The sequence below is a fragment of the Oenanthe melanoleuca genome, chromosome 8 (assembly GCF_029582105.1).
Source record: "Oenanthe melanoleuca isolate GR-GAL-2019-014 chromosome 8, OMel1.0, whole genome shotgun sequence".
NCBI classification, from domain to species: Eukaryota; Metazoa; Chordata; class Aves; order Passeriformes; family Muscicapidae; genus Oenanthe; species Oenanthe melanoleuca.
Window position 1 is genome coordinate 26,933,517 of NC_079342.1, and position 24,057 is coordinate 26,957,573.

The 24,057-nt window shown below is 43.1% G+C and overlaps 1 protein-coding gene across 1 annotated transcript; it reads right to left on the reverse strand.

Moving 5' to 3' along the window:
* Positions 1-9,340: 9,340 nt before the first annotated feature.
* On the reverse strand, positions 9,341-22,470 carry NUF2 (NUF2 component of NDC80 kinetochore complex). The gene is made up of 13 exons (XM_056498017.1): positions 22,257-22,470; positions 21,392-21,466; positions 20,436-20,512; positions 20,213-20,274; positions 19,231-19,328; positions 18,760-18,833; positions 17,425-17,521; positions 16,454-16,516; positions 15,646-15,783; positions 14,636-14,776; positions 13,713-13,888; positions 12,176-12,311; positions 9,341-11,944 (listed from the first exon to the last, which is right to left on the reverse strand). Exons 1-13 carry the CDS (start codon positions 22,377-22,379, stop codon positions 11,795-11,797), a joined length of 1,410 nt encoding a protein of 469 aa, XP_056353992.1. The 5' UTR covers positions 22,380-22,470; the 3' UTR covers positions 9,341-11,794.
* Positions 22,471-24,057: the final 1,587 nt, after the last annotated feature.

A 24,057-nucleotide genomic window follows, 5' to 3' on the forward strand; every position in this document is an offset into this window, starting at 1 on the left:
GCTGCTGTGAATACTGAATCAGTGGAGTGATGTGAAGCACAGCCTCTTTACTTCCCAGCTTGCTGCTGCCACGGCTGTCCCATCTTGCCAAAGGTTTAATGAAGAAAGGCACAAGCATCCACAGCCTCTGCTGGAAGCTCTGATTTGCTTTTTTTCCAGAGAAAAGTTAAAATCCGAGGTGTTTCCAAGCACTAAGGAATGCTGGCAATAAGACATGGATTCACCTGGGCGACTTGCAGCACGTTCAGACCTGTGGGATTTGATGGGGGTTCCTAAAAGGGGCTGAGGATTTTCACGCGGCAGCCTGAGGTGTCACAAGGATGGACACAAAGGAGAGGGAAGGTGGCCCTGGAGAGGCTCAGGGCTCATTTCCAGATCAACAGCGACCTCTGCTCCCGGCAGCCTGAAGCGCGGGTGGATGCGCTGGCTTTGGGGACACCTTCAGACAGATCACTCTGCTTTATCTATGGGGAATAAGGACACATCTTTCACTCGTGGGCAGCCACCGTGACCTTCAAATCCCATCAGATGGAGCCCAGGGCTCCGCGGCCCCGGCACTTGTTAAAGCATCCCAGGATTTACCTTTTCCTACTTGGCTGATATTTAACCAGATGCCAAGAGAGACAAGGACACCTGGTTTCTAAATGGATTGTTTTCAGCGTGCCCCAAGAGGGAATATAGATATATGTGCACTCTCTCACACACACGAGACTTGCATGGAATCTCTGGAACAGAGCCGTGTAACCAAGGCAAACCAAAAGGAAGGTTCGGCTTCTAAACCTACCAACTGCTCCTGTGGGCTGGGGGCATTAATGGGAGTGGTGGGACAGCTGAAATTCCATGACACAGCACTGGGATCCCGCATACAGCAGGTCAGTTTGAGCTCTCCAGCCTGCAGAACCATTCCCATTATACCAAGGCTGAAGGATCTGCCCCAGCTCTTCAAAGCAGAGCATCCTTAGCTCTCAGCTCTCGCTCCCCTGCTGATCTCACCTCACACTCCCACATCCCAAGATCTGGGATGTCCAGGACTCTTCTAATTCTTCACAAAACATCGAACCAGGTCACAATCCCAGCTGTGAGAGTTCCCCACCCACAGCAGCAGAGGATCCCACAGAAAATTCCTCCTGTGCCGTGCCAGGGGTCCAGCATGCAGATCCTCTGTCAGGCTGCAGAAATCAGTGACAGCAATTCAGGCAAACACCACCTGCCCTGTGTGTCCTGCACAAGAGCAGAACGTGGTTTCCAGACCCTCTGAGGATCAGCAGAATAAATGGACTCCTCTCCCTGGGAACTGAAGGATGCTTTTGGCCATGGCAGCACTTCCAGCTGTGCCTCCCCACCCCAATAAACCCACACACAGCTGCCCCTTCTACCCTTCTCCAAAAAGCCTCAAGCACTGGAAAAAAAATCTATTTTGGGCTAAACTAAGACAGCAAAATGAGAATCTGGCACCTTGCAAGCTCCAGAGGTATTTTACAAGCTCCCCAAAATATTAAGAACAAGCTGAATATCCTAATGCTCTTAGGTAAAGCAGCTTTTGGGACTGCAGTGTCCTCTGTGTGGGAGAGCTCCACTCTGCTCCCCCTTTCTCCATGCCCACTCACACTACTGCAAGTCATTGGGATAATTCTCAGAAAAAGCAGGAAAGAAAATGAAGGTCAGTTAAAATACCCTCTCAGCTGCAGATTAAAAAAAAAAATCAAGCTAAAAATAACTGTTTTGAGCAAGACAGAAGAGCTATTAAGCAACTTTAAATTGCTGCAGCCAAGAGTGTCCAAAGCTTGGACAGAAGTTGGCAGAAAACAGAGAATAGATCTCTGTAGCTCCTGAGGGATTTGTGTGCTCACCCTACATATACATACAGATATATATATATTTAAAAAACCCCAAAACATTTATAAACATCACCCTAACTATAAATTAATGTCACCCCACATATATATATGTATATATATTTTAAAAACCCAAAACATTTATATACATGACCTTACCTATAAATGAATATATTGGTGGTTGTAGGAAGTATTCATATTAGCTTTAACCAATAATTTGCACAAAGTCTGTCCCCTTTTTCATAGCCCTGTGTGGCTTTACTCCAGCTCAGTATAATCCCATTTGTGTTCTCAGGACTGAACCTTCATCCACACCCCATTCACACAGAGCTCCAGAACTCAAAGGCAGAGAGCTCCAACAGGTGAAGCTGCAGTTCACCCAAAAATATTTATGCACAGACTTCTGTGTATTTTTAGATACATTTCTATCTCAAGATCCTACATAAACAAAGTTCTTACAGGGGATACATCAGTAAAAATAGGGATATTATATTCTAATTAAAACCTTCTCTTGTGTTTTGTCCAGGAGATGATTTGCCAGGTCCTGATGGGGACAGGTATGTGTGCATTAGCATCCATTCCATTTTCAGCACTTGGGAAAAGTGCTTCATGACTCTTAACTTCATAACTCTTCCCATTTTGTCACTCTTAATATTTATAAGACATGCAGAAAATGATTGATTTCCTTCGGACCCCCTTGTCATTCACAGTTGCTTATCTCCTGCGTGTGGGGGGCAATCAACAGATTTATAACAGCCCATAAAAGTTGTTACCAAAAGTACAGTTTCTTTGTGTGTGATCATTTCTAATAACTCTCAGGCACGATAGCAATTACTGACAAAAGTCAGCCTCTGGTAATAGAGTTTATCTCAGTTCATCATATATCCTTTGTCAGTGGAAGCATTTTGACAAGCCTGGGGTTAATTAAAACCAAGAAGACAATAAAATACACCTAATCAAACATTACAGGTACAGAAATCAATTAGCAGATTTATGGCACTTTGGAGCCCTCTATAACGTGCAAAATTCAAAGAAACTGTCAGTTCCATCCCCCCCAAGACAGAGTAATTGAATTTCTAATTGAAACTATTTTTCAATAGGTAACACAATCCGCAAAGTTTGATTTGCATTAAAGTGGCATCTGCAAAGGACAGAGGAATCTAAAAAAATAAAGAAATCCCAGGCTGCTCCTGTTCTTACCAGCAGTAATTATTATTATTATTTGCATATTTAATATTTTGCTGAAGCTCTTTAAAGTCTTTTGCCAAGACAGCTCTAGACACTGAGATTTCTGTAGGAAGAGTTCATCAGGGTGAAACAGGGGAAAGAAGAAGATTCAAGGTGGGCAGAAACAGGAAAACAAGGTGGGCAGAAAACATTTTGGGCCTGGTGATCAGAACAAAACCCAAGTGATGATGGTACATCCTTAAGGGAGGGACACTGGGACCAGTGTGTGGGACAGAGCATCCCAGCAGGGAGGGAACACCAGGACAGAGGGACAAGCTGTGTGCTGGAGGATGCTGACAAGAGCCTGGGGACATTCAGACACCTTCACTGGGATGTTTGGCTTTTGTCTCTGAGTGCAAACCTTCACACAGAGCAGCTATTGCCAATAATGATCTTCACAGAAGCGGCATGGTTCAGCTGAAAAAGGACTTCTCAAGAAATCACCCAGCTCCAAACTAGATCTCAACAAGAATAACAAAAAAAGGTTCTAAAAGGCCAGAGAAACAGGGTTCTACCCCAGTTTTTCTCTCTGAAATGCAGTGAGACAGAAAGAACAGGCATGCACAGCTCTAATTGCACACAGTGCTGCTCAGTCTATATTATCTATATTTTACACTGCTTCATTTCTTCTGCTGCTTGTAAGACACAGCTAGGAGCTATCTCTCAGTAATTTACTGGGAAATGGGAAAGACTAGAAATGAAAAGTCAGGAGAAATGAAGACACAAGGTCAACAAAAAGCTTTCCAGCACTTGCATCTCTTTCAGTGCAGTGAACCAGATTAACCTCTGATTTCAGCACTCTGATATCCAGAATCCAATATAAACAAGAGTATGCTATTCAAAATGAAATATTAACTGTTTGCTTAACTTGTAGTAAAATGTTCATTAAATTTTTTTATGTTACACAATAAAACAAAAGAAAAAAAATTAAAATTTGCTTTATTGAAATATTGCAAGTCCAAACTCAATTTCTCTGGGTCCTGCTTTGTGAGAACCTCAGCAGGAATAAGAGCAGAAGAGATCAGATTTTAAAAACAGCAAAGAGAAAAGAATGAATCAACAGCAAAATGGGGCTTTCTAGTGGATTTTCTCCTATTTTAAAGAAACTGAGCAAATGCACAAGGCTCTCAAATTCCACCCAGTTTTGTTTTCCTGCTGTCTCAGCAGCATCTCACGTGAAAGAAAAGCACCTGCAGAGAACACCTCTACAGGAGCTTCACAAGGCATTAAACCTGACCCCAGAGAGGGAGGGCATTCCCAGGCAGCTGCCTTGGCAGGATAAATCAGCAAGCAAGGCACAGGGATCTTCTCCCAGGGAGAACAGGCACCTGCAATGGTGATGGACTTTGCAGAGGAGAGATTCCCCACGTTTCCAAAGGCAGCTTTTCATCTGGATAGCACTCGCTGTGAAATTAAATCCTGGCACATTTGGGAAATGGTCCATGGAGAGGTGATTAATTCTATTAGAGGATGTGGAGGGAACTCATTCTTATTTCCTTTGTTAAGGAACAGAACAGTAGTCCAGAATTCAGATTGTAACAGAGCAGATCCTTGAAATTGTCACTGCCAGCCTACACTGCCATTTAAACTGTTCTGGAGGTCCCAATGTGCCCTTTGGAAGGAAACTGATCCCAGATGTCAAGGAAGCATCACTTTATCATCAACTCTACGAAGGGAGACATTTTCTGATCTCATTAAGGGTCTTTTTTGTGTTTGTTTTCAGTTGTGGTTGTTTGTTGTTGGGGTTTTTTTTTATTTTAGTTTCTTTTCCTTCCTCATCTTTCATTCCTTTCCACTGTGAGACCATCTTTTTGCTTACACTGTTCCTCACAGACACTGCTTGTTCCAAAAGAATTGGAGGATTTCTGGCACTGAGAAATCAAACCTTTCCCCTGGCCATCACCAGAAACAGCCCTCAGTGCCAGCCCCCACTGGAATATGCTGCCAAAGCAGAATGAGAAAGGCAGCAGGGAATAGGAGTTAAGAGTAAAAGCAGGTGGAGTTGGGGGGACAAAGGGCACATCCAGAGGGTTCCAGGTCTTTTCCAGGTGAGCTGGTAGTTGAGAATTGAAGGTTGTGGTTAAGGTTTTCCTGGTATCAGCTTCATTCTCTTCTGCTGCAAGTGAAGTTTAATTTTCTCCCTCTGTAAGGCTTGTCATTACTTAGCCCCCAGATCATGATTTCCCAGTTCTTTCCCCATTCTTGGCTCTTGAAATGCAAGCTGCAAGGCTGGATATGTTCTGCCAGCCTTCACCAGGCAGCACAGAGCAGTCATATCTCTGCCCCGACCCCACAGTTTGCTCCTGACACTCCTATTAATGCTTCCTGGAACGAGATTTCTGTTTAAAGGCACATCACTGACTCACTTATCTGTGATTCACTCTGGAGCCAAACCCTTCCCTGCAGTACTGCTTGCCTAGGCAGCTGTTTCTCATTTTTTTAATCAGATGTTTCCTCCCTAAAGGTAGCATTTGTCATGAATTTCATCTTATTGATTTCTAACCATTCCTGCTGTATAGATAATATTGAACTCAAAGCCTTCTCTGCAGACTGCTGGTAAACTCACACCTCACAGCATCTTCCTGAGGCATTGCAAGGGATTATTTCCTGTATAAACCAAGGTATTCATGCAGGAGAACTGAACTCAGTGTAGGGAATTTGCAGGACTAGGGGAATTTTTTTTAATTAAAAAAAACTTAAAAATCACTGTTTGACAGTAAGCCAAGGGCAACTGTTCTTTGAGAAATGTTCTTCCAATAAATAAGTGTGATTCCACTTGCTAAGCAAATTCAGTTTATGCTGATTTTACAGTGCTGTCCTCAAGGATAACAACTGCAGTCAATAGAGGCATTGCACCAACTGGCCCTTCCCTCACCCACCCAGCAGCCATGCATCCAGAGGAAAAATTCCCTTTGGATGATCCCCAGTCCAGGGAGAGAGGCTCAAAATGCTTCCTTGTCCCACCCAAATGATAATAACCTGATCCTTCCTATCTGGTATTTCAAAAGCCTTCAATCCCAATGGCACAGACCTTTCCACAACCAAACCATCACATTTCAACCCAGACAAAAATCTCTGGTTTTTTACTTCATTTCATAGAACCACAGCCTGGTTTGGGTTGGAAGGGACCTGAAAGATTATCCATGGGCCGGGACACCTTCCACTATCCCAGGCTGCTCCAAGCTCTGTCCAGCCTGGCCTTGGACACTGCCAGGGATGGGGCAGCCACAGCTTCTCTGGGCACCCTGTGCCAGAGGCTCCCCACCCTCCCAGGGATGAATTTCTTCCTGACATCCAACCTAAACCTACTTTCTCTCAGTTTAAGGCCATCTGACAGCAGCACAGAGTGCCAGCACAGCAAAGCCTGACCAGCTGACACATCTCCACTGATACAGGGCAGGACAGCTCAGACAGAGCCAACACGTGCTCTGCAATATGTTCACTGCTGCTTTAGAGCAGCAGATTACACCAATGCCCCATTCAGAAGATGTCAGGCTGTGTTGGCACATGGTCACAATGTGTTATTACATGGTAATTTTCCCCTCAGCCCAAATATCTCTAGCTTACATTCTGGCCAGCCACTGCAAGGTAATCCCAGGCAGAAAAAAAAAAAGAAATAAAAAAAGAAAAATCCCAAATTCATTCTGTGTACAACATAAATCTGTCTCATTTTCCCCCTTTATTTCAGCTTTTTGCCTGGCTGCAAGGAGACAGAGGTTTAAGAGGAATACATTAAAAAATGCTTTCTTAACATCAACTGCAAATTCACCTGTCTCCTCAGTGCTGTTACATTTTTCTTCAAAAGTTTGCATCCTTTGACATCTTTGCAGTCCCTCCATGTTCCTGCTGCTGTTTCTAAGCAATAGATAAGAAACTTCAAAACCTTGCTCTGCAATAATGAGATTCAAAAGAAAAGATTTTTTCCCAATCTTTCTACATAAAAAAGGCCTGAATCAGAGCCCAGCAGTGCACAAATATTACTCATGTCATTGACACTAAGAAAAGGGGAGCTGTGAATAAAAAATGTTAAAAATGAACACAAGGAGCATTGTTTGCATATCAGAAAAATTAATCTACATAGAGAAGTGTAAGAGCCTGCAATTCAGAAAGCAAAGAATTAGGACAGCCCAGCTGAGAATAATTTTCTAGCCAGTTAATTTAATTGCATAAATCATTCCTTTGTTAGCAATAAAGAGATATAATTAAAATGAGATTGCTTCTCATTTCTATTCTCTGGAAACTAAAGGAATTGATTTTGGGGAAAGCATTCTTCCAAATACCAGATCGGCAAATTACATTTACCTTTTTAGAAAGGCTAAATTATTTTGCACTAATATCATGGAGGGTTTAATTAATTATAGATCTGCCATATGATCTTAAAGAAATAATTTACTCAATGCCCACAGAACAGAAGTTTGTAAGTGCGTGTATCCCTCTGATAGATGGTGTGCAGATTTTTACAAACAGGTCACAAGCTGAACAGGTGGCTGTCAGGAGAAATGAGGAAATATAATAAATGTTTAAAGATAGGGGATGGTTTGAGAAGTGATGTTAAAGCCCTGCTTCCTGTTTATTGGCACATACCTGGATTGCTACTCTTTGAAAAGCCCTGAATTGGTCTTCTTTTAAATATTGTAATGATGGTTGTTTTCTATCCACAAATCTTCAGGGCTCAATAAGCAGTAACAGGTTCATAACAGAACAACAGTCAGAGAGAAAAAGAGAAAAAAAAAAAAAACAAAAAAAAAAAACAAACACAAAGCCCACCAATTAAACAGAATATTGCTTTTGCTGAATATTGTAGGGGTTGGCCACTGCCAGGCCTTTAGGAAGCTGTAACAAACACATCAGACAGAATAACTGGTTCCCTGTGAGGGTGGTGAGGTCCTGGCACAGGTGCCCATGAAGCTGTGGCTGGATCCCTGGAAGTGTCCAAGGTCAGGTTGGATGGGGTTTGGAAGTTGTCCTTGCCCATGGCAGGGGTGTTGGAACAAGATAAGCTTTTAGGTCTCTTCCAACCCAGACCATTCCCTGGCCCTATGGCAATACACTCAGCATCCTTTGGGATCCCTGCCTGCTCTTACCACCCTCTCTTTGTAACTACTTTGCATGCAGGGGAGCCCAAAAACTGAGGAAATTCATCCTCTTCCATCCCATTTCCCCCCTCCAAGGGCAGCCCCTCTAGCAAAGCCTGCTCAGAAGGCAGGGAACAGAATCCATTTCCTCTCTGCTGCACCAGGGTGGGGTCTCACACCCACTGTCCACTTCTCTCCTTTCTATACATTTGAGACCAGCAGCCATCCCATGAGCATTTGTGGTGATGTCCACTCTCCCAGTTGTCCTTTTTGTCAGGTAAAAGCTGCCACACTTCCACCTTCCTCCACAAGATACCTCCCCTGCCACCAAAGATTCCCATTCCCCTCAGCTGGGGCTTTGCAACGGGCAGAACACCAGGTACAAATTTAACTCAGGTACAAATTTAAGTCAGGCTTTGATGAACTCTCTAAACAGTCACAGAAAATCTTCCACAGATCTCAGGCAGGGGCTGCCCAGGATCAGCACACCTGGTGAGTCTTTCCTGCACACAAAAGCTGCCTCTGCCTCAAGCTCTTTCTTTTCTGTGTGCTTTGGAACAGAACAGGAGCAGCCTTGTCTCAGGAATGTCATTCCCCGTGGAGACCACCGTGGTGCAGTGACAGCACACCCACCAGAAGGGACTGGGCTGTGGAGGAGACAGGTAAGTCAAGAAAGGCTTTGCATGCAAGAGTTAAATAGCAGATAGATTAGATCTCATCATCTGAGTTTTCCAGGAAAAGTATTCTGTTGCTATGGAAACCCCAACATAACCTGGGTTTTCCCTCCTTTTGTTTGTTCATTTTCTACAAACACTGGCCTCTCCCAGTCCTCCTGAGTTGGACTTGCAGCTTGCAAAAACAGTGATATTTTTTCCCCTTCTAATGCCCATTTCTCTTTACAAGTACATTTTTCAGTGCTTGCCTTTCTCAATATCACTGCCCCAGCCTCCAGACTCTCCCTTTGCAGTAAGGATTGTTTAATGTGCTACCCATTAGAAACTCAGCTCCTGAACACCCTGCTCTCTTTTCTTCCTGGGGAAAAAGGGACAAAAGCCTCATGGCAATAAAACTTTTCAGTAGAAAACCACATGGGAACTCCTGCAGCTGCCACTTTATCTTGTCACACAGTTTCCCCATTTACAGCATCTCAAGAAACAGCATTTCCTTGTTAGCTTTGGAAAAAGGAATTTTGCAGGCAACAAGAATTTGTATGTTCATCTCCAGCCATTTATTTCACTGCATCACAATAAGGATTGCCTTTAAGGAGCCTGATGGAAGCATCAAGAGAATCTTTCTAAAACATGCCCTAGATGCAAGAGACCTCAACACACAGGAGCATTTATCTGCCAGATTCCTTTACTCTGCACCTCACAACCTCTTGATTTACACACACTTGAGCCCCTCACACTCCCTCCTAATTCCCCTGCACAAATAACAGGGAATGGGCTCCCAAGTGCAGGCTCCATCCTCCAGAGCAGCTCCTGCTTTGGCAGCATCAAGGGTCACACCTTAGATGGAAACATCTGTCAGTAAGTTTTAACTTGTAGCTTACCTGGTCCTGGCTAGTCCTAGAATATATGAGTGCCAAGCTGAAAAGCTGTTACCCTGAAGCTGAAGATTCAGCAGGTTTTCCTTTGGCTTCCTCAGCAGAGTTGTGGCAGGAATGGAACATGAATCCAGGGCCACTCTCTGTGCCAACATCCCCACCAAGTGGCCAGCACACCAGTTCATCTCACTTTGTATTTGAAAACACAAACCTGGCTCACTACCCTCACCCAAAACTAAAGGAAATCTGACTTTTGAGATGGAGCTCTGAGATCTCTCCAGCCATGCTCTGGAGTAAAGGCAAAAGAAGAGTGATAAAGAGGTAAAAAGGTGTCACAATCAACCCATTTCCCACCTTAGCCACTATTATTTTTTCTGCTTGCAGAATTTAAAAACTTGGTTAGATTATTGTTAGTAACTCCACATGTTTCAAAGAAGCAGTACAATTCAAATTTGCTACAGGCTTGATGTTGTACATTAAATACTGAAGTACTTACAAAAAAAAATTAAACTAAACCTTAAAACATTAGCTAAGGCAGAAAGATTAACAAATTTTTTTTTAAAAAAGGAAAAAACAAATCAACCAACCAAAAAAAGGACAAAATTTTGACTAACACTGCCCTCTTGAGGGAAAGGGAGCTGTATTTCCTCAGCTGAGCCATTCTCCCTTCCTGCTCCTCAGGCCATACTGAGCTCCCCCCACTGCCTTGCCATATGGTTCAAGGTGGGTAGAGGTTTTTGACAAGCAGCAGTAGGAATCAATTCACACCTAGGAATCAATTATCTCTACATAAATCATACCTTGGTTATGTTTTATTTTTAAGTATTTTACACAAATAAGCACTGTGAAAGCTTGGAAACACAAAAACCTGGAAAACAGAGTTTTTCTTTCTTCATGAATTGCAGGCTTTTATTTTACCCAACAGCTGGTGTAGCAAAATCTGAGAGCAGGACCCAGACTCCAGCTTTTTCTTTCTCCTGAAATTCCTCAGCACTGGGATACACAAGCATCATCTCTCTAGCCTAAGAACCTTGATCTGCTGATTGGAATAATCCCCTGCAGTATCCATTGGAAGTTTTTGGGATTCTCTTTCCCCAGAGCTGCTGCAATATCCAGGCTAGGGAGTGCAGCCTCCAACCAATATTTATAAAGAAGGAGATGGTACAGACGCCTCCAGAAGAGCCCCAGAAGGAAGCACCTGCTCTTCCTAACTGCTTTGTTAGCACCTCCAGCTGGTAAGAGATGAAGAATCAAAATTTTAAAGATGGCTTGGATCATCCTCCTCCTTTCAGCATAAAAGACTGCTCATAGCATACATTGTACAAATGTACAAAGCAAAATTTTTCCATTGAAATGTTCTTCCAAGTGAGTTAGGGGACTGGAAATATCAGAGAGAAAAAGGGTTAAACATCTTTATATCAACTAGTGCAAAAATTAACATTTCAATTTTCCAAATAATGAAAACCACTGTGGCACACCAAGCACCATCACAAGGTACAAAACATCAATCTATAGTTTTTAAGAGCATTCTAACACAGACTGATGAACAAAGAGGAGGGTTCAATACCCCACAAAGCAGACACAATGAGTTCAAGCATTGAGAGTGTACTGTTAACTAAAATGACATTAAAATGATACTTCTGAGTGTTTACAGTTACAGATATTTATGATGAGAGTAATTTGGCATTTAGATGGATGCTACTGCTATGTCAGCATTTCATCTTAATTGAATAATGGTGGTGGAGTATCACATGTGACTGACTTATCTTGAACATTCAAGCCAGACCAAGGCTCCAGGGGTTCCCATATCAAAGTTTGCAGTACGGTTTCTACAAATGCAGGGTTCTGCCTAAAATTTTGGTGTTAGCAAGACTTGCAATATTACCCCCCAAGACCAGGTGCTGACTGAAACAACAGAAACTGAGTGTTTTCTTATCCATATCAGCAAGCTCATGACAGCAGGATCAGCCTGAAAAGCTAAATGTGTTCTGACATGGTTTCTGAGAAAGCTGGATTTGCCTGGAATTATTATCCCTCCCATGCAAAGCAGAAGCTCTTGAGCTCAGGTATGAGCATGAACACAAAAAAATGGAACACAAGTTCAGACAGGCTTAAGGAGTACTTTCAGAAGACTGAATGCTGAGCAGGCCTCCCCTAATTTCAGCAATTTTTTCTGCTCTTGAGGCTGCAGAAGTCTTTACTGCCTTAAGGAGAGATTCATGATACTTGTCCAATACAGACTTCAAAATTAGTTGTATTTCCTGGAAAGAAAAGACAAAGGAGGAAAAAAAAATTCCATCAGCAAAGTTAAATCTTTATCAAGCACAAATGTCAAGTGAGTGGTCTGGTGGATTCAAATGATTTCAAGGGTATCTCATCCATGGCTTAAGAAGAAGCACTCACAAAACACAGGGGAGTCTGTTTAGAGGATCATTGCATTGTCTACACAGGAATGTAAGAAGATTCCTTTGGGAGGTAAAAAAACCCCTCACCTTGTCTTTTGCTGCTTTTTTTTCATAATCATCCTTCAGCTGCTCTATTTTGCTCTTCTGCTGTTTGATTTCCTTGCGAATGGCCATAACTTTGTCATACACAGCACCCCTCTTCTCCTTGACTTTGTTATAAAGTCTAAAGGTGACAGAAAAAAAAAAGTTAGTACTGAGCCTTTGGACTCATTCCAGATTAAACTGAAACCTACCATGAGCAAAGCTTGCATAAAACAGCTTCCAGAAGCAATAATAATGAATTTACTTTCTCAGAAATTGATGTGAATTTTAAACTAGAATAAATTAGGTACAAGAAGCGAAACTCATACTTAGCAGGAGCCCATGTGCACCTTCCTACCTCAAGGGAAAAGTCAGGACACATTGTTTTATTCACCAGCAAAAACTCTTTTCTCCAACCAAGGTTACCTCCCTTCCCCTCTTGCTTATCAAAGCATCTAATTTTATCACTCAAGGGAAATACCTGACACATTAGAAACAGAAATTGGCAGCAACTTTTGACCAAAAGGAGCATTAGTTGATACTGTTTTCATTCCTAAATTAGAGGCTACTTTTCACAAAATCATTGAAGTTGGAAAAGACCTTAGAGATCAAGCCCAACCTATGAACACCCCCTTATCACTTTGACCATGGCACTTGGTCTTTCCTTAAACACCTCCAGGGGCAGTGACTCCACACCACCCTGGGCAGCCCATTCCAAAGTGTAATCACCCTTTCTGTCCAGAAATTCCTCCCAATGCCTAATCTGTTTTCCTCCCAAATAATCTCCTTTAGCTGGTACAATGCACTAAGTGTCATTCTGCACACCACACAAACCTTAAGCATGACTAAATCTTACTTGTCTCTCTCAGCCAAGTGCAAGAAGCTCCCTTCCATCACAGCCAATAATGCTCCATATTCCCTTCCCTATCTGTGTACAAGAAAATTGTTCTAAAATCCATTTTCTGCCCAACAGTTGAGCACTAAGCTCACAGTGAAGCCAGGACCTTCCAGGGCTGCAGTTTGGTGCTGCCTTCAGCATATGGGAGGAAGGAAGAGGGGCTGAGAGGCTTTGATCAAATGACACTCTTCTTTTTGTTTTAGAAGCATCATGTCAGGATAATGCTCCTCAGAGATGTGAGCCCCATTTCCCCATGGGTCTTGAACATCTTTGATAATGAGCAAAAGTGGCAAGGGAAATTATGAAAAATTCATGAAAGGCAAATGGGGCTTTGTTGAAGTCTGATAAGTTGGAAAATTATCCCAATGTGACATTCTCTTTAAGAAGATAAAAGAATCAAGAATAAGCATTATAAATTAAATTAGTGCTCCAATAAAAGAATTGCTGTCAAGTCACATTGCAATTATTGATTTGAGACCCCAACTCCCTGCCTGCAGCATTACTGGTCTTCATCCAGAGCTGTCCCACACTGCTCATTTTCCTTCCCCTCACTGCTAAGCTGTGTGTTTGTAGCAGCCATGAACTTTGGCAGCACATAACAAAGACATAAAGCAGCATCAGGCAGAAGCATCAGCTCCTCCATACTCGAGCTCAGTGCACTTGTACTGCTCAATAACTTCACGGATCTTTTTCAGCTGGATCTCAGCTGTAGCAAGCTTCTCGTGCTTTGCAGTGACCACTCTCTTTCGGGAGGTTTCATCTTCCTTGGCCTTTTTCAGCTCCACCTGAGCACTCTCAAGCTGGTCCTCCAGACTTCTGGCCTAGAGTGCAGAAGTATAGAAATAAATTAAATGGGGGTGGGAAATTATCAAGACAGTATACCCTGCAAATGTGCTAAGATTACAGCTAGCTGGCTGCTTTTTGAAGATCTGATTGCCAACTCCTCCTCCCAGTTCACTGGTCTTTAGCTGATTATAAATACATCCAAATGGACAAGACCCCATCCCTCAGGATGAGCTTCAGAAGTGACTGACTCCTGCTGTAGCTTTTTGCCAAGAGTAATTTGAACACATGCTATAAAAATACCCAAAACCACTCCATACCATTTTTCAATTGCTGCATTCTCCCAAAATCTAGCAGTAAATAGCAAGGGACAGTATTGTGACAAATATTTCATCAGAAAATATCAGGCTTAGTAATATTAATAAAGTTAAAGGCACTTAAGACATGACTTTTCCTGAAGTAACAATTATTTGTTCTTTGTTTCCACTCTCAAGGCAGAAGAAGCTCAATTTCACTTTTCCCATTATTTCCTACCAACACCCCCAAGACAGTTCCAACTATTTTAGGTCAGGTTTCTATGGCAACAAAGGCTTTGACTATTCAAAGTGGTCAATAGCTAGTGCATAGTACATTACCTAGTACCACCAGCAGCAATGTTTTACTGACATTTCTAAGAAAGAATTTGAAAATTTCAAGGTGTCGTTCTTTATAGTGAAGAAGAAAGAGGGGAACATTGTTTAGACATCAAATTCTCCTTCACAGAATATAATTTGGATAATACAAACCTCTGATGATACACTGGCCAGTCTCTCCACATTTTCTCCCTGTATTTCCATCTTCTTTTGGTATAACTGCAATTCCACCAGGCACAATGACAGAACCTCAACTAAATCTCTATAACCTTCATATTTCTCAGTAACTTCTTGCTTTAAAAGAGAGAAAAAGACTGTCAATAAACAGCTTTAGAGTTATTTTATACAGAATTAAGGCATATTGAACTTTGAACCCTCCCCTCATTGTTTAAAGACACTAGAAGTAATATTTAAGAGTTAGTGAAATGAGCTCTTCACCTTGTAAAAAATAATTTTAAAAAGGCATTTATTTGGAAGCAGAGATATAAAGGTGACATACAAATGCTTTACACTGAATTAATCAGTAATCAGCTTTTTCCAAGAGCTTTCAGGAAAGAAAAAGCTGTACAGTGAAGAAATTCTACACTGGTAAAACCAGAGTTATGTAAAGCTTCATACCTGAAATTACAGCAATGGAGTTTACATCTTTGGAACAAAAATACATTCAGAGGCAAAGTGCAAACTTCACTGATGTGTGAGCAACCACAAACCACAGAAATGAGTGGATATTATAATAAAAATATTAAAAAAAAAAAAGCTAGGAGGGAACACAGTGTTCAGCATATTAGTGAAGACAGCCATCGATTCCAGAAACAGTGAATGACAACAGAAGCACTATGAAGCACATGGCCTAAATCCAAAGATATCTGGGAGCTGACAAAATATTGTCTCCTCTGGAGAGCAAACAGCCAAACAGATACAGATTCAAGAGTTCAACACTTGGTTTTACAAGTGACTGCAATCTTGCTTTTCAAAAGGTTAAAAAAAAGCCCATCAAAAATAAACCACCACAAATCTTCAATTCTCTCTGAGGCTGTGATTTCATTTCAGACTAACCACTGTCCTGCTGGTGTTTTACATCATTCAAAAAGCAGTTCTAGATGATGACAGTCCATGCTTTTCCTAACAGAATACCTTCTTGTGTGGACAGAGGAAAACCTCACCTGAGATCTCTTCAATTTCTTAATATTCTCTTTCATCAGCTCGTTGTAATTTTTCCCTTCTTCTGGATTCTCCACAATTTTGGATTTCAGCTGCTCTTGTTCTTCTTTTAAAGCACTCATAGACACTTTACACTCATTCTAGTTAATGGGACAAACACTTTCAATATTAGTGATTAGGTGAACAAAGAGGAATTGTGTAGCAAAGTTTGCCAGGATCTTATGAACAGACAGGTTCTTTGGTGTGTAGTCATTCCTCATTAGGAAGTTCTAAAATTAAATTATTCTAAACAGCATTACCATTCCAAATCAAAGCAATTAACAGCCCATTTTGCTTCCCAGATTTGCTTACAGGGGTGCACAAGAACAGCAGTTAACTGCTTTTTCAACAAAGAGGCTGCCAGCTAACCCTGGAATGGTTTGGGTTGGATCCTCAAGGATCATCTCCTTCCACCCCCCTGCCATGGGCAAGGACACCTCCCACTAGAGCAGGTTTCTCCAAGCTCCTTTCAGCCTGGCATATTGCCAGCAGCTCTCTCCCTCAGAGCTCCTGACCTAGGGATACTGAGGCAGTGACTGCAGCATTCCAGAGCCAGATCTATTACCCTAGGAGAAGAGCAAGTTTCCTGTTGCTTTCCTCCTCTTCTGCCTCATTAGCCCTCTCTATGCATGCAAGGTAAACCCACAGCACCTCAGGTCCATATTTCTAGTGATTTAATTCCAGGAATAATCTAATCCTAGAAAGAGAGATGATCTCTCAGTTGATCTGAGATGGAGGCTGCAGCCAGCACCCACACAGAGGTGTGCTCACCAATATTTGGGTTTTCTCAGCAATATCAGCCTTCTTTTGAGAAGTCACTTCTTGCAAAGCTGCCTGAAAAAAAAAAAAAAAAAAAAAAAAGCATCAAGCTTTCAGCAAGCATTTCTACAGCTGCTACCTGCCTTATCCTCCTATCACAGATCTGTCCACAGAAGAAATCCCATTTATGGGGTTCTTTGGAGTGTCATAACCAGCAGACAAAACTGCAGTCTGTAAGATTTCAAGGACAGGAAGGGAGAATATTGTCACCAAAGCTATTGGAAGCACTGAGGATGCAGCCAGCAGTGGCTAACTGGGAATAAGGATCAGAGATTGGCCCTGGCAGTTATTATACCCCCACAACTTCCTTTGCCAGGGGCCCTGTTCTTCAGGGGAACAATATAATTTAATATAAGGTCCCAAATAATAGTCAAGCACAAGGTTAATAAGGCTAATTATAGAGACATGACTTGGCAAAACCAAAAAATCCTGACCATAGATTATTTTCTTTCTTCCAAAGGAGTTTAAAATGTTATCTATGAGAGCTGAGAAGCAAGTTTCCACTGCTGAAAAGTTACCACCTACTCTTTTTGCCAGGCATTCTCCTGAGTGACTGACGCTTCCCAGGCCTCATTTCTTGCCACAGCTCACCTCCAGTTCCAATTCTTTGAATTCAAATGGAAAACAAAGAGGAACATCCCTCTGTTCCTGTTTGGAAGGGTGATGTGCATCTCCCAGGTCATTGCAGAAATGAATTCCAAACAAGAGTCAACTATACTTTTATATTCCCCAAGTCTGATTTAAAGCACGTTTCACATTCCTTACAGTGAAACAAAGAAGGGTCCAACATCATTTTGCTAAAATGGCCATTGTTTAAATCAGGAAAGTCCCTTTTATCCACTGAGTTAGAGGGAAGGGAATGAAATCAAGAGAGGTGAGGAAGCCATAGCAGCTTTCCAGAGAAAGAGAGAACATGATCCTACTTGTTTCCGACGATAATCCTGCCTCAGCAGCTGCTCCAGCTCCCGAATGTTCTCTGTGAGCTGCTTGACCTCTGCCTCATGTTCAACTGGGACTGTGCTGAGGGAAAAATAAAGATATTGGGCACTTTCAGCATCATTACAGTCCAGTCAGAGTGCAGTAGATAAAACAATCACCGTCTCCACAGAGTTTACAGCCAGAGCAAGACAGTCTCAAATTAATACATCTTATTTTCCTTTGCTTGTAAAATTTTGCAGTTCAAGCATAATCTGAAGAGCTATTTTGGAAAGAAGTGGCACAGACTTAGATAACTAAGTTTAAAGATTGTGTTAAGCAAAGCATGAAAGTACAGCACTCCTACCAATTTTGGTGGTGACTTTCATTTATGAAATTTGCATATTACCTGTCATATAAATAGCTTATATTAGTGTAGACCTATCCCAGCTAGAGAACCCCCTGTGTAGCACATACCAAGAGCAGCTGTCAGAAAAAAAAAAAAAAAAAAAAAAAAAAAAAAAAAAAAAAAACCACCAAACCAAAACACTTGGTTTTGAAAGCTCTCTTGGAAACCAGCCATTTCTTCATCCTATTATCCACAAGCAAAAACAAAACTTAATGGTGCAAAGACACAGGCAGTAGGGCTAAATGGCCTGAAACAGAGATTGTGGCGAACATGTCAAATAACTAAGGAAGACAACTTTACTCATCTATTAAGTTAAAGATGGGCTTCCTCCAGCTGATTAAGGCATAAAGACACATCACTAAAAGCAAAGAGTTTCAACCTAGTTCCCCACATACAAATACAAGATTCACTCAATGCAACCATACACTATAAAAGTGTTTTTTTTTTTTCCTCTCCAGCAGAGAATAAACATCCCCAGCTCCCTCAGCTGCCCTTCACCAGACTTGTGCTCCAGACCATTCCCAGCTTCATTGCCCTTTTCTGGACACACTCAACGTCCCTCTTGCAGTGAGGGACCCAGACCTGGATGCAGCACTCAGGGTATGGCCTCACCAGGGTCCAGCACAGGGGGGTGGTCACTGCCCTGGTCCTGCTGGCCACACTTGCTGATGCAGGCCACGTGCCACTGGCCTTCTTGGCCACCTGGGCAAACTGCTGGATCTTGTTCAGCTGCTGTCAACCAGCACTCCCAGAGCCTTTTCTGCTGGGCCACACCCCAGCCCCTCTTCCCCAAGCCTGTAGCATTGAACCAAGTTATTATGACCCAAGAATGGGGCTCTGCACTCAGACTTGTTGAGCCTCACACAGCTGGCCCACTGATCCAGAACAGGAAAGGCAAGCAGTGCATCTCATGGTGCTTGTTCCTCACACTCACTTCAGTTTCTCCAGCTTCAGTGCTGCCTCCCGATTCACAGTCTCCAGGTGCTGGATTTTCTCAATAGCTGATTTCTGCAAGTTAAAGATTTAATTTTAAAGAGTGTAGGTTCTTTCTGGGCTTCTATTAGAGCCTTTCTCATCATTATTTTGCACGAAATGCACCATCTCTGAACTACTGAGACATCCAGAACAGAAGCCACATACAACTATTGCACCAACTTTTCTCAAAATTATACAAGGAGTCAATCCTTCACTTACCAGGCTAAAACATCCAATAAGTTACTGGGAAAAAAAATAAATAAAAAAACCTTTTAGTAATATCCTAAGTAATAATCAGTACTTCCCTGAATTACTTGGCTACATTTAACATTCAATATGAGGTTAAACCACAAACTTCATGCACCTATCTCAAGGTTAATATCAATTAAACTTTTATAGATATTTGGAATAAAGCAGCACTCAATCTTACATATTCCAGTTGTAGCTCCAGGTAGGCTGTATGCTTGGATTTCATGAAGTTCACAAAGTTGAGCATGCCACTCAAGAAGCGAGAAGTCCTCTTTATCTCTGAAACAGGAATTGCAAGAGCTCACTGAGCTGATTTCTAAAAGCATTGCATTCAAAAAGTTGGGCCAAGCATAATTCAGGGAAGACAGATTACAAATCTAACAATCCAAATTTGTTCTTCCCCCACTTAGCTTGCAAAGATTTCAGACTACACAAAAACTAGCACCAAGCTGGTTACCAGCACTTAGCAATTCTGTGTAATTTAACAAATGAATAATGGCACCTGGGAGAAAAGGCTGCTAAAACACAGCCTCCCATTCAAACAGAAGCCAGGGAGTAAGAATGTCAATCTTGAACTACAGCTCTGAAGAGAGAACCTCTCTATAGCTATCAGCTGAAGGCAGCAATTTGAACTGCAGGGACTTTTTGGCTTTATTCCAAGCAAACTTTCTGAAAGATGATTACAAACACTTTGAATGTCTTAGATAAGACAGATCCAGAAGTGAAAGTGTTCTTCAGAGCAGCCTTTTCCAAGCTGTCTGAATCACCACTATTGGATATTGACAGGAGTGGAGCACAGGCATCAGCATAAGAAATCCTAAAGCATTCCTGAGCTGTCAGGGTAATTTTCATCACCATCTATTATTACACTGCTCTAACTGTGTCACAAGCTAATCTCCAGACCAGCAGTTCAACAGATTTACAGCATTTAAAACTGCCCTCAGTTACTGACCTGCACCAGCCCACATAAGGAATAAGAACTGCTCAGAACTAGAACCAAACTAGAACTGTTTAAGGGTCAGAAGAGCAGCAGGCAGTCAAGGACACTTCTCCACACTAGATGCCTGTCTGGCTATGCCCAAGGAGAAAAAGCACCTGGAATACCAAGCAGCACCCAGCACCCCAGGAAACACAAACACAAGGATTACAAGGCACTTGCTTACTTGGGCTTAAAACATCAGCAATTTGGAAGTCACTAATCCCCCACATGGGCAGCAAGCGCTCCCTGCAAGGAAAACAAAACACAACCTCAGCTGCAGTGACCGTGGCTCAGGTTTTGTGGCCATGACTCAGTTCTTGCCCTGTACCCATCTGATACAAAACAGATCCTCTCCTCTCATCCCAGAACATCCCTTAACAAGCACAAGACAAGCATCTTCTACTTACAAACGAATATACAAATTGCAGAGAGGTAGAAAGCCTTCATAGATCTCTGGGTACACTATGTCAACATTAAGTGGCATCTAAAGAGTAAAAACAGAGTTGGTGCATAAGTAGAGAATACTTAAAACAAAAATTATGCAGCATTTTTCACTGCATAAAGATTAAAAACACTGAGGATGATCTTCCCATCCACAGGGAACACATGTTAAAGGCTGGGAAATGTCATCAGGTTAATCAGCACACTATTTTAAGGATCAACTTTGGCTGGAAAAGATAAAAATACAGTAATAACTAAAGCAGCAACTTTACAAACTCTGGAACTCAATCTAAATGCTTTCTTAATTTGCTCATAACTTGCAGCACAACAGTCTCTGCAATATACAGCTACCAGCACGAAGTTCCTTCTGTAAACACCCCAAAATTGACACACTCAACTGCTTCATGAAGAAGTCTGGAGGAGAATATAGTGGTACACTGTCTCCTTTCTCTGTCATGTTAAACCTCATAGCACAGCATGGCAGCTGATGCCACTGTCTGGGAAGAACAGAGTTACCTCCTGCACATAATACTCGTCTCTTTCAGTTTATCCAGAAAGGCCATGACACAAAACCATTTACTCTCACATTCAAGGATCAGTTCTTGCCTAACAGAGGCCGTAAATAAATGAACTGTTAGCCAATTTAGGTATCAGCCTCTCCTCATTTTCCTCTCAGTTAACAGAGGAGTGGAGATGATCAAATATCAAAGCCAACAATTACATTCCCTCCAGATCAGTCCAACCTCCTCCAGCCATGGCCAAAGGAGGGAGCCCAGTATGGATTTTCATTCCCTCCAAACACTTGTCCAGTCCCTCCTGGACCTTACAGTCATTTCTGGCACCCTTAACATCCCAAAGACCAGGTAGAGTCCAAAATTCTTTTCCTTTCACATCCCAGCACCCCTGACACAGGCAGCCCTACCATGTAGATGTCCTCCAGTTGGATCCTAGACACTTTCTGCAGGATTCTCAGGTAAATCAGGTGTAAAACGTCATGCTGCAGGAAGAGGGGACATGAATCAGTATTCCATGTGTTTAATAAACAGACCAGGCCATGAAAGCATTCAGCTTTTAAACCATGAACACATTATTTCACTGAGCCACCATGACAACCAGGTTTAACTTTCCAGCATTTTGCAGTTCAAGCATTACTTGCTGATAATTGAGTTTGAAGGGGCAGCAGTCAGCTCAGGCAATTACAGCCCTGACTGTGTATGCCAGGCATTGGTTTCCTTACGCTGCTGCTTGCTAAGCACTTTCCAAACCAAGCAATGCCAAAAACCTAAAAAAAAAGTCATAGAAATGATAATCTAGATTATTAACTAGATTATTAAAATGAAGAGGCAAAAAATCATTTACAAGCCAAACAGATTTTCATTTATAGCATGATAGTTTCTAAAAAGCAAAATTATCTAAACAAGAAGGCTCAAACAAGCGATAACAGCACCAGGAATCACTCGGAGGCATCAATTCCACTTCAAAGCCACTTTTTTTCCGCCGACAACACTCACTAACACCAGTGATGAAAGGGGGTAAAGCAGGGAGGGGTTTAAAAGCACTAAGTGGATCGGACAAAACGTTGGAACTAGACACCGTGGCTATTTTTCCCAGTTCCCACAGAACTGGGGAAGACAGGCCGTGTGCTGTGGTGTCACCACGGCGCCCCGAGACTCCTCCGAGCCCACCGAGCCCCGCTCCGCCCAACCCCGCGGTTCCTCGGGCCGGGCCAGCGCGTCCGTCCCACACGGCAGCGAGCGGGCCCGGAGCCGCCCCGCGCCTCCCCTCACCCTGAGGTTGCTGAACAGGTCTTCCTTGACCAGGTTCCGGGCCTCGGCGCCCTCCAGGACATTGGTGCGGACGAGGCCGATGATCTCGTCGGGGGTGCAGCGGGGGAAGGTCATAATCTCCATGGTGGCGGTGGGGACGAGGCGGGGACCCGGCGGTGGCGGGGACAGCGGTGCGCACCCTCGGCTTGAATCCGCCGCGCCCCGCCCCCGCCCTCTCGCTGACCTATCAGAGGCCGTGTCGTAGTTCGGGGGCGGGGCTGGGCGCGTTCCCGCCCTCTCCCGGCCAATCCGCGGCCGCGCTGCGGCGGTGGGCGTGGTCTGTCAGGCCCCGCCCCGCCGCGGCCGTTGGCCGTGAGGGGAAGGGCGGCGTGAGGCGGCCGCGTCCTTTCGGTTCCGTCAGGCGCGGCTGCCACGGCCTCTGGGAGAGTCACAAAATCGCTGTCAGGAGCGTTAAAGCTCACCTAGTTTCCCCCTGCCATGGGCAGTGTGATAATTGATAAATGATTCGTGTTAATCATAGAAGTTTTGGAGTTTGTATAAGCCAGAATACTTAAAATAAGAAAAGAACATGGACCTAGATAAAGGGAAATATATGATTAAACCCACTCTGTTTAAATCCCCCTGTTATGAATATTGTATATACCAGTTTGTACAAGAGAAAAAAAAGGGATTTTCCATACTCTGAAAAGTTTTTTTTGCAGAATTAGATTTTCTGCCTTTGTGTGATCAATCACACATGATCTGCTAAAGATCAGACTTCCCACTTCTGTTTTTTATCTGCCAAGACCAGATGGTTACATGAACAATTGTCCCAAGAGCTGTCCCACGGAAGTTTGGAAGTTTCTTTGACCACCACTGCTTACCTTGCAGAATTACTACAACAAAACAATAACAATTATTGATTACTCCAAGGAAAACCAGACTATAAAAAGGGAGCTGCAAACCAGGTTCGGTGGAAGCGTGGAGTGGGTGGTGACCCCTCACGTTTTCCCCAGCGCTGCTTGCTCTGTCTATATAAAGTAAATCAATTTAAATTTCACTGAATATTGAGACTTTGTTTCTCATTTATAACAGCAAGGACACTTCCCACTATCCCAGGTTGCTCCAAGCCCTGTCCAGCCTGGCCTTGGACACTTCCAGGGATGGAGCAGCCACAGCTTCACTGAGCAACCCCTCATCACCTTCCCAGGGGAGAATTTCTCCCTAACATCCACTCTAAAACTGCTCTCTGCCCGTTTAGAGCCATTCTTCCTTGTTCTTTCATTACCTGCCCGTGTAAAGAGTCACTCTTCCTCTTTTCCAAAAGCCCTTTAGGTGAGGTGTCCCCAGAATCTTCTCCAGACTGCACAGCCCCAACTCAGCCTGTCCCCATACCAGAGTTGCTTCAGGTCTCTGAGCATCTTCTTGGCCTCTCTGGACCTGCTCAAACATCTCTGCCGAGATCCCCAGACCTGGACACACTACTCCAGATGGGATAAAACCTCCTGGCTTCTGAAAGGAGACAATGCCAGTCCAGCACTGCACAAGACTCTCGCCTTACCAGTACCCCCTCTTGCAGTGTGACACCATTTCTGACAAAATTCTTGTTGTTCACACTCTCCCCACAAAGTTCCCATGCTCCCATGCCATGCACAGCTTCCCAGCTGGAAGCAGGTCAGCAAGGTCACAGCACTGTCCCTGAAAGCAGGCAGCTTCTGCAAGCCACTGACATCAGGGAGGTGTCACCTGGCACCGAGTGTGAGACAGAGACGCTCCAGCCACTGTTCCGCACTTGCCCATGTAAAAGCCAGGCTCGGTTTCC

Excerpts from the sequence above, each read along its gene's own strand:
- NUF2 (XM_056498017.1), bottom strand. The coding sequence starts at position 22,379 with ATGGAGATTATGACCTTCCCCCGCTGCACCCCCGACGAGATCATCGGC. Across the intron at positions 20,513-21,391 it reads AACTGGAGGACATCTACATG|ATGCCACTTAATGTTGACAT; the intron begins GTAGGGCTGCCT and ends TTTACTCTTTAG. Across the intron at positions 17,522-18,759 it reads CTGAAGCTGGAGAAACTGAA|CACAGTCCCAGTTGAACATG; the intron begins GTGAGTGTGAGG and ends TTTTTCCCTCAG.